At 39.2% G+C, this 15,756-nt stretch overlaps 1 protein-coding gene across 1 annotated transcript in view; it reads left to right on the top strand.

The window, feature by feature from the left end:
* The window catches only part of LOC126089526 (tectonin beta-propeller repeat-containing protein), a 235,915-nt gene that overhangs the window by 70,873 nt on the left and 149,286 nt on the right, over positions 1-15,756 (top strand). Inside the window, exon 8 of the mRNA XM_049906916.1 lies at positions 1,840-1,992. Coding sequence (XP_049762873.1) covers positions 1,840-1,992 — 153 coding nt within the window. The remainder of the gene's footprint in view (positions 1-1,839; positions 1,993-15,756) is intronic.

Below are 15,756 nucleotides of genomic sequence, written 5' to 3'. Positions count from 1 at the left end.
AGATACAATTAGTGTCAGTTGTTCTTATAGTGTAGATGATTGTGCATGAGACTGCTCAGCCTTTGGCTCAGGTTCGATTCTTACTATTGTCCAATGTCCACTTTTTGTATCACTCTCTTGTTCGGTTTTAGGAAACCAAATGAAGAACACATTTGCTAACACCATCTGGGGTGGGCTGCTTGAATTTGCACGCAGAATGGTCTGATTAGCAAACTACAGTGCTAATTAACTTGGAAATGCCGCATTGCATGGAATTTATTTCTTAACAGTTATTTCTCATTACAACCTACCCTGCAACACACTTCAGGTTTTTCAGACTGTTCCTGACAGCCCAGTATATGTCAACTGGCAGTATCAAATATGTCATCTCCTGAAGGTAAGTACAAGCTAACACTTCTGTCTCATAATTTCACAGTTTATGTCCATACACTGCAAACCAACTACTGATTTGCGGTCGAGGGCACTTTGGTACCACTATCATTTCCACCTTACCTTCTCCATTTGGCAGGAAAAACAACTGTTGGTAAGTATCCATATGAGCTCTGAGGTCTCCAGTTTTCTTGTTGTGGTCATTTTGTGGGACATATATGGAAGGAAGGAATAAGCTGACCAACTTTTCTTCAAACATTTGCTCTTGGAATTTCAACACTAAACCTATCTATAATGTGCAATGACTTTCTTGATTCTTGTAGTTCTGTTGCTGGAGTTTTTTGAGTGTGTCAAGCTTACTAAATGAATCTGCGATAATTGCCAGAAAGCTACAGTGATAAATTTCAGAAGTAATGACTTTGAAAATTGTGATATTCATTTGAAAATACTGTCATATTATATATCAGGTTTGACTAACAGAGGATGTTGCACATGTGAAAACAAGAATGATGTGAATGGCCACAGGCACATTTGACTTGTGTGAAGTGTTTCATAGAGACAAAAATACTGAGAATCCTAATTCATCTATACTGTAACAGACATAAATTCCACAGCATTGTGCATCCAGTTGAGAATGAACCTCAATTTTTTATGTTTGAAATCTTACTAGAATAGAATAGAACATTTTATTTGTCTGTAAGTATTTTTTCATACGCTTGACTTCATAAAGGTTACAGTGGAATCGAGTTACATCCAATACCAATCACATGTACATAAAATAACACAAAAAATAACTAACTTATTTAAGGACTAAAAGATTTTCTTTGTTACTTAAGAAAATCATAAAGTTATTCAGTTGAATAGAATTCTTTGTATTACAGCCAAGTTTGTAATATGCTTTCATGTTTATTTAGTGGTACTGTACGAATTCAGTATGGTAATTTATTGAAAAATTTTATGCTCAAATATTTATAGTTATTACGGACTAAAGTCAGTCTTGAGGAAGGCAATTCCAACAAGTCACTGTTTCTGGTATTGTGTACATGCACATCACATCTCATGTTGAATTTTTCCAGATTTTTCTGTAGAATATATCACATAGTTATATACATGCAGTAAAGGTACTGTCATCATTTTATTTTTTGTTGCTCTGATTCATCGACTCATATCTTTGGCCTTTTAATCCTGTATATTACCATGTGAACAGCTGAATTGTGTGTTGCATTTAGAAATAGTCATTTATTCGGCAGCATGCCTTCTCAGTTTACACAGGATTTTCTTATTTTGTTCAACCTACTGAGAAGTGTTAAACAAAATTGCTCAACATGTGCCTTTGTAACACTTTTGAGGCAAAAGGAAGTTAAAATATTATTTCATGATAAGAACTACACATGAATCTTCCAAGGTGTGTAATAAATGTACAGCATATAATTTAACAACCACAGAAATGAAAAAAAACTTTTGGTTTAGTACTTCCGTCAGGGAACAGACAAGAGGACTGCGATCAATTGTGGGAAAGATGCTGCATAATCAGAGTTCTCGCACCATCTCACCAGAAAGGCTAGCAGTTTTCACCAATTTTGCGAGCCAGTGGAAGTGGTGGACTCGTAGCTCACAGATCAGGTGATAAATAATTTTATGTGCTGACATGAGCCGTTACCTGAGTTGGAAGTATCCTCTAGTTTCTATTACTGCCAAGGTAGTAGCTATCAGCTGATAAATGTGGCTTGCTGGAATCTAGATTGAGCATAAATTGGGTTTCTGTCATTCCTTGTTGCTGTTTGGGAAAGGTTCTCCAACAATTGCCTGGCAGCGAGGCTAAATAACTGACTCACCCTTTCTCTTTCATGGCTGACCTAATCATGGCAACTAACATACCATTATTGTCTCTGCACGAAAGTGCACTGATCTTGAGAAAATGGCAGAACTTCAAGTACCAATTGTATAAACTTTGTTGACTGGAGATGAGTTTTGACCACAGTTTAGAAAATGAATCTGGTTCATAAAAATGATATGTTATGTAACATAAACTTTTCAGATGCAAGAGGTTTTATGCTGATATAAGTTACCGTGACACATGCTTACCAACACTGCTAAATCACCTGTCAAAACTATTATTGCACTTAGTCCGCACATATTAACCATACATTGTAGATTACTATTGAAGGTTTCATCTTTTGAAGCTCGTTGAAAAATTAAAAAGAAGGTTTGCTATTTGCGTCTCCACAGGTGTAGATAAATTATTGCTGGTAATTCTCTTGAGCCAGTATCCTACAGCATAAAATCTTAATGTTAGCAGCAGCATGCACATAGGAGTCAGTGGCTGGTTTTATATGATTGATTGCAACATACATTCTCTCACTTTTAGTTCTATCAGTAGCACAGTAATTCACAAAATGTTAGTTTAAATTTTTTATTTTAATTCCAAGAAAGAGTTTGCTCTTTTGTAAAACATGTGTTAAGCTTTTGTAACTCATTGCCATTAAATATCCTTAAAATAAATAAAAAGAAAAAGAAGCATAATTCTTAGTGCTTAAGGTTCATGCACACTTAAAGTTGCCTACCCAGAATGTTAGGCAAACAGCAAGTGGTGTATTCAGTATGTTTTCAAAACAAAGTGTTGTCATAATTATCTTTATGATTGATATAATAGAGAATACACCATTTCACAGCTGTTAGGTTATGGCTATCTTATATTGGCTGTTAGCTTGTGTGGTCAGCTTGACTCTTGTACCCAAACTATTGTCAACTGTGGCAGTGTATTAGGCTGTCAGCTGTATTGTGAACATGATAGAAACATAAATATTATATATCATTGGTCAGAGATTTAGGTAGTTTTCTGTATGGACTGAAGTTTCAACAGTTTGCAGGTTTTAAAGCCGTAGTTATTCTTTGCCCCCCCACTCCCCTCTCCCCTCTCCTCCCCATGAACCATGGACCTTGCCGTAGGTGGGGAGGCTTGCGTGCCTCAGCGATACAGATAGCCGTACCGTAGGTGCAACCACAACAGAGGGGTATCTGTTGAGAGGCCAGACAAACGTGGGGTTCCTGAAGAGGGGCAGCAGCCTTTTCAGTAGTTGCAGGGGCAACAGTCTGGATGATTGACTGATCTGGCCTTGTAACACTAACCAAAACGGCCTTGATGCTGGTACTGCGAACGGCTGAAAGCAAGGGGAAACTACAGCCGTAATTTTTCCCGAGGGCATGCAGCTTTACTGTATGGTTAAATGATGATGGCGTCCTCTTAGTTAAAATATTCCAGAGGTAAAATAGTCCCCCATTCGGATCTCCAGGCGGGGACTACTCAAGAGGACGTCGTTATCAGGAGGAAGAAAACTGGCGTTCAACGGATCGGAGCGTGGAATGTCAGATCCCTTAATTGGGCAGGTAGGTTAGAAAATTTAAAAAGAGAAATGGATAGGTTAAAGTTAGATATAGTGAGAATTAGTGAAGTTTGGTGGAAGGAGGAACAAGACTTTTGGTCAGGCAAATACAGGGTTATAAATACAAAATCAAATAGGGGTAATGCAGGATTGGTTTAATAATGGATAAAAAAAAAATAGGAGTGTGGGTAAGCTACTACAAACAGCATAGTGAACGCATTATTGTGGCCAAGATAGACATGAAGCCCACGCCTACCACAGTAGTACAAGTTTATATGCCAACTAACTCTGCAGATGACGAAGAAATTGAAGAAATGTATGATGAAATGAAAGAAATTATTCAAATAGTGAAGGGAGATGTAAAATATAATAGTCATGGGTGACTGGAATTCGGTAGTAGGAAAAGGGGGAGAAGGAAACGTAGTAGGTGAATATGGATTGGGGGGAAGAAATGAAAGAGGAAGCCACCTGGTAGAATTTCGCACAGAGCACAACTTAATCATAGCTAACACTTGGTTCAAGAATCATAAAAGAAGGTTGTATACATGGAAGAAGCCTGGAGATACTGACAGGTTTCAGATAGATTATATAATGGTAAGACAGAGATTTAGGAACCAGGTTTTAAATTGTAAGACATTTCCTGGGGCATATGTGGACTCTGACCACAATCTATTGGTGCAGTGGTTAGCACACTGGACTCCCATTCGGGAGGATGACGGTTCAATCCCATCTCCGGCCATCCTGATTTAGGTTTTCCGTGATTTCCGTAAATCGCTTCAGACAAATGCCGGGATGGTCCCTTTGAAAGGGCTCGGCCGATTTCCTTCCCTCACCCGAGCTTGCGCTCAGTCTCTAATGACCTCGTTGTCGACAGGACGTTAAACACTAATCTCCTCCTCCTCCTCCTATTGGTTATGAACTGTAGATGAAAAATGAAGAAAATGCAAAAAGGTGGGAATTTAAGGAGATGGGACCTGGATAAACTGACTAAACCAGAGGTTGTACAGAGTTTCAGGGAGAGCGCAAGGGAACAATTGACAGGAATGGGGGAAAGAAATACAGTAGAAGAAGAATGGGTAGCTTTGAGGGATGAAGTAGTGAAGGCAGCAGAGGATAAAGTAGGTAAAAAGATGAGGACTACTAGAAATTCTTGGGTAACAGAAGAAATATTGAACTTAATTGATGAAAGGAGAAAATACAAAAATGTAGTAGATGAATCAGGCAAAAAGGAATACAAACGTCTCAAAAATGAGATCGACAGGAAGTGCAAAATGGTTAAGCAGGAATGGCTAGAGGACAAATGTAAGGATGTAGAGGCATATATCACTAGGGGTAATATAGATACTGCCTACAGGAAAATTAAAGAGACCTTTGGAGAAAAGAGAAACACTTCTATGAATATCGAGAGCTCAGATGGAAACCCAATTCTAAGCAAGGAAGGGAAAGCAGAAAGGTGGAAGCAATACATAGAGGGTCTATACAAGGGCAGTGTACTTGAGTGCAATATCTTGGAAATGGAAGAGGGCATAGATGAAGATGAAATGGGAGATACTGCGTGAAGAATTTGACAGAGCACTGAAAGACCTGAGTCGAAACAAGGGCCGAGGAGTAGATAACATTCCATTAGAACTACTGACAGCCTTGGGAGAGCCAGTCCTGACAAAACTCTACCAATCTGGTGAGCAAGATGTATGAGACAGGCGAAATTTCCTCAGACTTCAAGAAGAATATAATAATTCCAATCCCAAAGAAAGCAGGTGTTGATAGATGCAAAAATTACCGAACTATCAGTTTAATAAGTCACTGCTGCAAAATACAAACGCGAATTCTATACAGACGAATGGAAAAACTAGTAGAAACCCACCTCGGGGAACATCAGTTTGGATTTCGTAGAAATATTGGAACACGTGAGGCAATACTGACCCTATGACTTATCTTAGAAGCTAGATTAAGGAAAGGCAAACCTAAGTTTCTTGCATTTGTAGACTTAGAGAAAGCTTTTGACAATGTTGACTGGAATACTCTCTTTCAAATTCTGAAGGTGGCAGGGGTAAAATACAGGGAGTGAAAGGCTATTTACAGTTTGTACAGAAACCAGATGGCTGTTATAAGAGTCGAGGGACACAAAAGGGAAGCAGTGGTTGGGAAGGGAGTGAGACAGGGTTGTAGCCTCTCCCCGATGTTATTCAATCTGTATATTGAGCAAGCAGTGAAGGAAACAAAAGAAAAATTTGGAGTAGGTATTAAAATCCATGGAGAAGAAATAAAAAGTTTGAGGTTCGCTGATGATATTGTAATTCTGTCAGAGACAGCAAAGGACGTGGAAGAGAAGTTGAACGGAATGGACAGTGTCTTGAAAGGAGGATATGAGATGAACATCAACAAAAGAAAAACGAAGATAATGGAATGCAGTTCAGTTAAATCGGGTGATGCTGAGGGAATTACATTAGGAAATGAGACACTTAAAGTAGTAAAGGAGTTTTGCTATTTGGGGAGCAAAATAACTGATGATGGTCGAAGTAGAGAGGATATAAAATGTAGACTGGCAATGGCAAGGAAAGCGTTTCTGAAGAAGACAAATTTGTTAACATTGATTGTAGATTTTAGTGTCAGGAAGCCGTTTCTGAAAGTATTTGTATGGAGTGTAGCCATGTATGGAAGTGAAACATGGACGATAAATAGTTTGGACCAGAAGAGAATAGAAGCTTTTGAAATGTGGTGCTACAGAAGAATGCTGAAAATTAGATGGGTAGATCACATAACTAATGAGGAGGTATTGAATAGGATTGGGGAGAAGTTTGTGGCACAACTTGACTAGAAGAAGGGATCGGTTGGTAGGACATGTTGTGAGGCATCAAGGGATCACCAATTTAGTATTGGAGGACAGCGTGGAGGGTAAAAATCGTAGAGGGAAACCAAGAGATTAATACACTAAGCAGATTCAGAAGTATGTAGGTTGCAGTAGTTACTGGGAGATGAAGAAGCTTGCACTGGATAGAGTAGCATGGAGAGCTGCATCAAACCAGTCTCAGGTCTGAAGACCACAACAACAACAACATTCTTTGCTAGAGAAACTATTGGTGTGGAGCCTGACAGATGTGTGTGTTTCCACTGGTTACTGGTTGGCCATTGAAGACGTCATTGCTGATTGACCTACACGTACTTACTAGTGCATTTCATCAGTGCACACAAAGCTGTCATTGCTGTTTACTCATGAACTGGACATTCAGTAGTTAAATTTCGGCCTCCTGTGAACGCTGACTTGCGAAAAATTTAATATCAGTTGTGTAGTTACTCTATTTCAGGCTACAAAACATTACCATAAAAGATGCTCATTGATTATTGGTGGCCATTGAGCTCCATATACTTACTCTTCACTATTAATAGTTCACATTTGTCTTGCTTATTCTGTCAATAAGTATGAAATGCTTTTAAACTATTTCACATTAATTACAAGTTCTCTCATAAAATTCTTATGGAAGCAATTATTATTTGTATTGATTACTTACATTGCTTAAATTGCTGTAACCTAACCTTAAAGTTTGAAAACATTATTTTCAATTTGAGCAGTGTGGGAGTAACATATTCCCATATTTACTTACCATTATTTTGGGTCAACTACATTTTTTTATTATTATTTACTATTTTTCAACATGTTTTCATCAAAACCTTTAACGTCATTAGCCTGTGAGCTGATGGCTGCAATTGAAAGTGAATTGAACCATGAGATTTAGTTCAGATTAATCAGTTTATTTTTGCACTAATCTAAGACCAGATGCTTTATAGCATCATCTCTAAGTGTAATGGGTATGTAGATCTGGCATTGCACTGATGTTAGTTTGTTTTATTTTCATTTGAAAACCATCTAACAAAATTATTCTATCCTGAAGAGGAGAGCTTTCAGAAATATGGAACAAATGAAGATGTACTCTAACAAAGAGAAGCTATTGTTCAAAATTAATTATCTTTACTGGAGAGAAAATGGCGCTTTCATTTGCATAAGCCACACCCAAGTAAATTTCATAAAGTAGTTTAGTGCAAGTTTCTTTAGTAAGAGTAACTGTTGCTGTTGTTCAAAAAGTTACTTCTAGAAATGAACCTGTAATGTGAAATGTAAACTAAGAGACAAATTACCTTGCAGAAAGTATACAATATATTTTAAAAGCTTAAAGTTATACATAAAGTAAAACGGTTCTCCTTGTATGGCATGGGACAGTAAAACAGTATGAAGTAATGCAGCAGGTAAACTTGGTACTCGAGTGGGAGAAAATATATTCATATCCCATTTCATCATTCCTGGTTTAGGTAGGTTTTGGCTTTCAGATTTGTATTTTTTGTAAGTCCAGTTATTTCCTGTAGTCTTACCAAAGTGAGTCAGTGTTTTATCTTGGAATGTTTGTAGAATCTTGGTTCCTGGGTACAAAAAAAGAATGAGGGAAGTTGTTAAGAGTTAATGTGTTGAAAAGACACTGTGACACATAAGAATTGAGTGTGTGTTACGAAGTAATATAACAAATGATCTTTTGAACCACTAACATGAGTGAACATTCACAATTAATCTAAAGAGTAATTGAAGTGAAATATTCATGGAATTAAATTAAAACTTCAGGGGAGATGTGGGATGTAACAAACATAATTTGGTAGACAAAATCAATGGAAAGTGTTGCATTCGTACAAATGGGTTGGGGAGGGGGAGGGGGAGGGGGAGGGGAAGAGCAAGAGAGAGAGAGAGAGAGAGAGAGAGAGAGAGAGAGAGAGAGAGAGAGACTCCCTCCTCATCAAACTATGTAAGGCTTTGGGACCATCAAGATGGTTGCTTTCATTTTCCTTTTATTTCAAACTAGTTTTCCATCTTCTGAAAGTTGGCCATTTCTGTATTGTCCTTCAGTATTTGGGGAGAGCAAGCATATTATTGAAATAACCGAGATGATAACCAGTGCTCAGTGCTTGTTGAGCCATTGCAGGTTTTTCTAAATACTGTAGTGTACAATTTCTTTTACAATCCAGAACCTCTGTGGTCACAAAATATCATGTCATCACTTATTAAACTTGTCCACAATAAAGAGAAGTGTGCTGAGTGCAGCGACTGCAGAAATTTTACCAAACAATGCTGGGTTTACAACTTTACAAACTCTTTGTGTGGTATTGTATAGACATCAACATATAGTTTTATAAATTAGTCTTCCAAGATGTAGTGCCCCAAGATTGAGAAAAAATACTCAGTTCTGGAAATTTAAATAAGCATTTGCTGTAAATCATGGACACTGATTTTACATCAACACATTCATGCAGCATGCAGAGTCCTCACTGAGATTTGTTAATAACTTATTGATATATTTTCCTCACTGAGTAAAAAAAAATTAATCTTTGTGATTAGTCTTAAGTTTGCAGTATAATCTACAGAAGCATACATTTACACTACATCAGTACTCTGCAGGTCAAATTCAGGTGCTTGGCAGATTGTTGACAGAACCAGAACCACTTTATTTTTCGAGCTTCCACTCTCGAATAGCATGTGGGAAAAATCTTTCTGTGCTGTGAGCACTTATTACTGTTATTTTATTACGATGGTGATTTATCCATAAGTGAGTGGAAGTCAACAAAATATTTTCAAATCTGGAGTACAAAATGGTGATGGATATTTTGTGAAAAGATCTCGTCAGCCGTTGTTTTAATGATCTGGTTGGGGACCACCACCAGCAGCAGCAGCAGCAGCAGCAGCAGCAGCAGCAACAACAGCAGAGAGAGAGAGAGAGAGAGAGAGAGAGAGAGAGAGAGAGAGAGAGAGAGAGAGAGAGAGATAGAGTAAGCTCGTCTTGACCCAGCAGTTACTCCCAGATACCGAGGCGTCATGTGAGCAATTTCGTGTGCTCCCATTTCATTGAGGGTTGCAGGCAATGTTCACGAGATGTCTGTTTATCAGCAGTCCTTAACTGTGTGGACAATGCTAGCCCAGCTACATGGGTGGTACTGTGGGTGAGCCATGGGAGTGGTCTTCTAGCAAGTAGCATTCTTAATCAAAGAAACCAATTAAAAAAATAAAAGTAAAATCATTCTAATTCCCACTGAGAGGATGCCAACTGTATATTCCTTACCCTTTCTGCAGGAGTAGTGTATCAAGTATATAAAAGTTGTGAGCTGTTAAATACTCCCTGGGACAGATGGTGCTATTTTGGGGGCCTTACATACTAAAGCAGGGCAGTTATTAATTGATTGTAACAGTTTTGTTTTGAGAGACATAAATTTACAATAGTTACCTTTTGTTCCTTAATTTGGGGTGTAGAGGTGTGGCGGCGTGGTTCTTTCCGTCCCTTTATGACGAACCTGCACCTACCTGTGAACATTGTCTCAGCAGATCATCAGTAGGAAAGCCGAACGAAACCTGCTGTACTTCGACATGAACCAGGCTGCAATTGAAGTCACTAATCTACATTTCGGGAGAAAGTTTTCACATGAAATGAAAGGTTGGAAATTTTGTCCTCAATTAATATATTCTGAAGCTTAGGTGAACAAGTATCACTGCCAAGCCTGTGCTAGTCTTAACACAGTCACTCACAATCCCTTTCACTCACGTTAGCAGGTTTATGGTGTTGCATTTCCCGAAAACATAATAGCTACAAAAATACTGATTGTTTTTGATTGAGAATGCTCGCCAAATATTAAGTCTGTCGGTACCAAACGCAGTCACAGTTTTTTAGCCACTGACCTGCTCAATACGCCACGCGGAATATATGTCTTTTCTCATCACAGAATTCACTTAAAATTTCCAAAATTTCTACACACCCATCGGAATTATTATGCCGTCACTTTACAACACTTTTGATGTATGAAACACTGATACATCCGGCAACTTCTCATTTCCATCAGAACTACTACTACACACATCCGAACTGTTTCACAGCTAGGCTCCGACTATACTCTAGCATACTCGAAGTCTTCCCTACCAGCAGAGAAAGGTGTGCAAAGACTATTGCTTTACCATTGGTCAGTTTACTCAACAGCCAATAGCAAAACAACATTCTCCCGCGTCAATCTGCACTTTTCACCAATAACCAATCGAAATAGTAAACCTAATGACTGCACTTTTTACCGACGTAAATGCTGAAGTTTTGCTTATGCATAAAGTTATTTACTATTGTTATTTATAGCTGAATTAACTTTCCCTTTAACATATACTTCTTTGAAATGTTCCCACACTAAATCCTACTACATAACTCGTTAAACAATTATTTTCATATTAACCTTAAACCACACTCACGCATCATTCATACTGCTAAACACATTTATAACATTTTACATACACAAAAAGACATAATAAAACTTTACGAAAATACTAGAACAGTTTGTGAAAAACATTCTATTACTTTAGTGCACTCCAGTGGGCACAATCGAAACTAAAATCACAGTCCACCTATCCAATACTGTCCTCTATCGGCTGATACATAAACTACGTGCGCGTCCAGTGTCGCATCACCATCTGTCACTATCCAGCTCTGAGACACATCTCCAACTTAACCGCCTCCAAGGCAGGATCGGTATACGACGCTACGCCTCAGAGGGCATCCACTAATAGCACTTGTCTGAACAGTCCAAAACTTAAAGATCAATGGGGCGGTGGAGTGGCACTGTGATGTGCAACAGTGAGATCAGGCAGTGTGGTGTAGTGCTGAAGGTGGCTGCAGGGCTGATGTGGTAGGCATTACTTACCAAGTTTCTCATGCTTCATGAACCAATGATTTGGAACAGCAACAGTCTGTCAGGTACACATTAGAGTAGATTAGACAGGGAAAATGAAGGGTGCTTATACAGGGTACAGCAGTGTTCATAGTAGGATATTAAGAACACACCAACAGGCAGTAACTGCAATTTATTTATTACCTCATATGTCAGTTAATAGTTAAAGGTATGCCATTTACCAATGTGTAAGTCATTGTCCATTGTGTGGATTACTTTTTGAATATGACTCTTGTCAAATGATGCCCCCTCTGCACAACACATTCATCTAGGCGGTGTTGGAAGTTTTCCATAACTCGGAATAACATATTCCCTGGGACATTGCTGATGGCAGTTCTGATGTGATCCTTCAACTCAGGAATGGTGGCACAACATGTTCAGAACACTTCTTGCTTCAGGTAGCCCCAAAGGAAAAAGTTTGCACATGAAAGGTCAGGTGAGCAAGGCAGCCAGGAAATGTCACCAAAACGGGAAATTACTGTACCGGGAAATGTCTGTCACAAGAAATCCATGCAAATTCTGGCAGTATGCGAGGTCAATCCATCTTGTTGAAACCATAATTGTTCCACATCCACATCGACCGTACCTGAATGGGGAAGAACGAAGTCTTGCAGCACCTTTAGGTAGTGTTCACTGTGTGACAGTTACAGCCACATCACTGTCATCCTCAAAGAAGTAAGGGCCAATAATCCCAAAGAAAGCAACTCCACACCACACTGTGCAAGGGCTTGATGTGCAGTTCATGCGGGTTTACATCACTACAATAATGCATATTCTGTTTATTCACTGAACCACATAACTCGAAATGAGCTTCATCGGACATCAGGATGGTGTGCAACATTTGTGGATTTTGGCAAAGGAGATCACGCACGGTTAAGCAGAATCTTTCGCGTGAAACACAATTGTGAGGCCAGAATCTTTCACGTGAAACCCAATTGTGAAGCCTAATTTCCTGAACAATCTGCAGCTTATACGGATGAAAATGGAGATCTTTGTGCAATATTCTCCTGAATGAATGGTCGGACATATGCACAGTTTGCACATGATGACAAGCAGATCTTTTTGGGCTATGTGATAGTGCAGCACGAACATTTTCCACGGCTTCTGGTGTCCCCACAGTTCTTTCACTTCTTCCTGGTTTCCCATTGCAAACAGAACCTGTTGTTTGAAATGCACATACCCACCTCATGATGGTCTGTCCATCTGGAGCTTTCCCATGATGTCCCAGGTTGAAATGTTGCTGAAATTGACGCTGGGCAGCAATAACAGAGCCGTTATTCTTGAAATAACTTTCAACAGCAAAGGCGCGATGCTATGCACTCCACTGCTCCATATCCCTGTCACACTCGAAATGGCAGCTCCTTAGTACACGAATGCAGCACAAGCTGGTGCGCATTCCTGCAATATGTCATTGTACTACGCAAGTCAGATTACGCTATGAATGCTGCCACACCCTGTACAATAAAAAGGGATACATTTGTCTTTGTTACAGAAGTACAAGATGCAAAAGCCTTCAAAGAATATTAATTAGGAGAGTGCCACTTTTCCTTTACAAAGCAATTAAGGTTTTTCTTCACCAACATTTGTGAGACAAGTGAAGAGTATAAGGGACTGAGCTTTCTGTCTTCTATTAGTTATTCCAAGAAGGGTATTTAATGGGATAATCCTTATAACTAATACAACCTGACTAACAGAAAAATAGTGTTAGAGCCTGGTTTTTATCAAAATTAATTAGTAAAAATCATTAAAATATGGCTGAAGGCAGTCTAATCTATAACCCCATCTTAGGAGTATGCTGGTAAGCATCTTGTACCAATTTGCCTTTTTAAGCTAACATTTATGTATTACCCATTATTTAAATAATGGTCTGGGGTATGTACATTCAATTGAATAGTGTTAAGGCAGAACTACTGCTGACAGCAATAAACACTCCTACACCAACTGTATTCAATCCATACTGTCTGATCACAGTTAGATCCTTTGTAAAAATTTCATATTAACTTTCCTCTGACTTTAGCCAACGTCTACATCTACATGGTTACTCTGCAATTCACATTTAAGTGCCTGGCAGAGGGTTCATCAAACCATTTTCATACTACTTGTCTACCATTTCACTCTTGAATGGCACGTGGGGAAAAGGAGCACCTAAATCTTTCTGTTCAGGCTCTGGTTTCTTATTTTATAATGATATTCATTTCTCTCTACATAGGTGGGTGTCAACAAAATATTTTCGCATTCGGAAGAGAAAGTTGGTGATTGAAATTTCGTAAATAGATCTCGCTGCAAAGAAAACCGCCTTTGTTTCAGTGACTGCCACCCCAACTCGCGTATCCTATTAGTGACACTCTCACCGCTGTTGTGCGATAACACGAAATGAGCTGCCCTTATTTGCACTTTTTCAATGTCCTCCATCAATCCTAACTGGTAAGGATCCCATACTACGCAGCAATATTCCAGCAGAGGATGGTCAAGTGTAATGTAGGCTGTCTCTTTTGTGGGTTTGTCGCATCTTCTAAGTGTTCTACTAACAAAGCGCAGTCTTTGTTATGCCTTCCCCACAATAGTATCTATGTGGTCTTTTCAATTTAAGTTGCTTGTAATTGTAATTCGTAGGTATTTAGTTGAATTGACAGCCCTTAGATTTGTGCGATTTATCGTATACCTGTTACGATTTCTGTGTCACTGCTTTCTATGAGCTGTGGCTCTTTCCAAACACAGCTGCTTTCAATTATAATACCTATGTTAGGTTTACCCTCATCTTGTGTTTGACCCACAGCATTTGAGACTGAGCAACCCTTTCACAACCTAAAAAACTACCCAGTCCACTCCACACAGCATCTGCTACCCATGTACCCACCTCCTGTATTTGAAAGACCCCTGACCTATTATGCAGAACCTGATACCCCACCACCCTGTGGCACAAGATAAGGGCAGTCACAGAACCATATGAGCCACTGATTTAGACCCACCATTTGGCTCTGTACCAAAAGCCCACAGTCGCTCCTGTCAACAATGCTACTGACGGTGAGCTTTGCCCTCATCTTACAGGCAAGACTGGCTGTTTTTACAGTTCATATAGTCACTAAAAACCATAGAGAATCTCTCTGATTCAAAGCGACACACATCATTAGTACCAGCATGAGCCACCACTTGCTGTTGGCTGCACTGTATGCTTTTTATGGCCTCCGAAAGGACCTGTTCCATGTCCGGGATGAATCTGTGGTATAAACACAGAGTGGACTGTACTACTTCTCCGCCTTGGCAGGCATTGCCCAAGGAGCTCCATCATGTGCCAGACATTGAAGCTCCCAACTACAATAATCCCAACCTGTTTGTCAGACCAATTGGGACCATTGATCAGTCCACCAGAATGTCTTTCACTGCCTGCCACACCTTGAAATGACCTCCCAGTCCATCATGAGTAAAGGAGCAACCTCAGCACAGCAGTAACTGGCCCAACCACAGCAGCAGACCAGTTGGAGGACACACGTGACGTAGTGGACATCCCATGGATCCCCACATCCAGCCTGCTACAGTGAGACCCACTGGCAACAGCCAAAAGCTGTGTGACCAAAGGCATATTCACCTGGAGTTTTGAATTAAGGATCATCAACTGAGCTCACATCTGAACACAAAATTCACAGCTCTTATCCATACTAAAGATGTCTAAGTCATCTTTCATCCACTACAGTCATTGGCCATCCAAAACAACAAGCAACAAAGGCACTACAGACAGTGGAACTCTGCACTATGCAGCTTTTTTGTAAATGCAAAACTGTGCCTCATAAATCCACAAACATGCAAGAAAATTTAATTTATTAACTAACTACAAAAGTACAAGGCACAATTAAGTAAGTAAATTACTTCTAGTTATAAATTCTTAAAATAATAATTAAACAAACAATGTGGTCTCCTGCTGCTGTTGGAGTGAAGGCAGGGGCCAGATTACAAAAAGAACTCTGATGTAATACAAAATGTCAGAAATGATTCTTAAACATCTGATCTTTATGAGACTGGAATTTTCAGATTATTCAGCTAGAGAAGAGTTGGGCAAAGAAATCAGACTGTGCAATAATTCTCACATTTATCTCCTTTTACTTTCTTTGGGGTTGTGTGGATGGTTTTCTTCTGAAAGTCAGATGCTATGTATCCAGTCTCATAGATTCCACACATTAGCTTGAATAATTGTATGAGTGAGTGTCACTTCCCCCAATGTGTTTAGAAATTCCAAAGTAATTTTATCTGTGCCTTATGCTTTGATCACAAGTCT

The sequence above is a fragment of the Schistocerca cancellata genome, chromosome 1 (genome assembly GCF_023864275.1).
Source record: "Schistocerca cancellata isolate TAMUIC-IGC-003103 chromosome 1, iqSchCanc2.1, whole genome shotgun sequence".
NCBI classification, from domain to species: Eukaryota; Metazoa; Arthropoda; class Insecta; order Orthoptera; family Acrididae; genus Schistocerca; species Schistocerca cancellata.
This window is presented reverse-complemented; position numbering and strand designations above follow the sequence as displayed.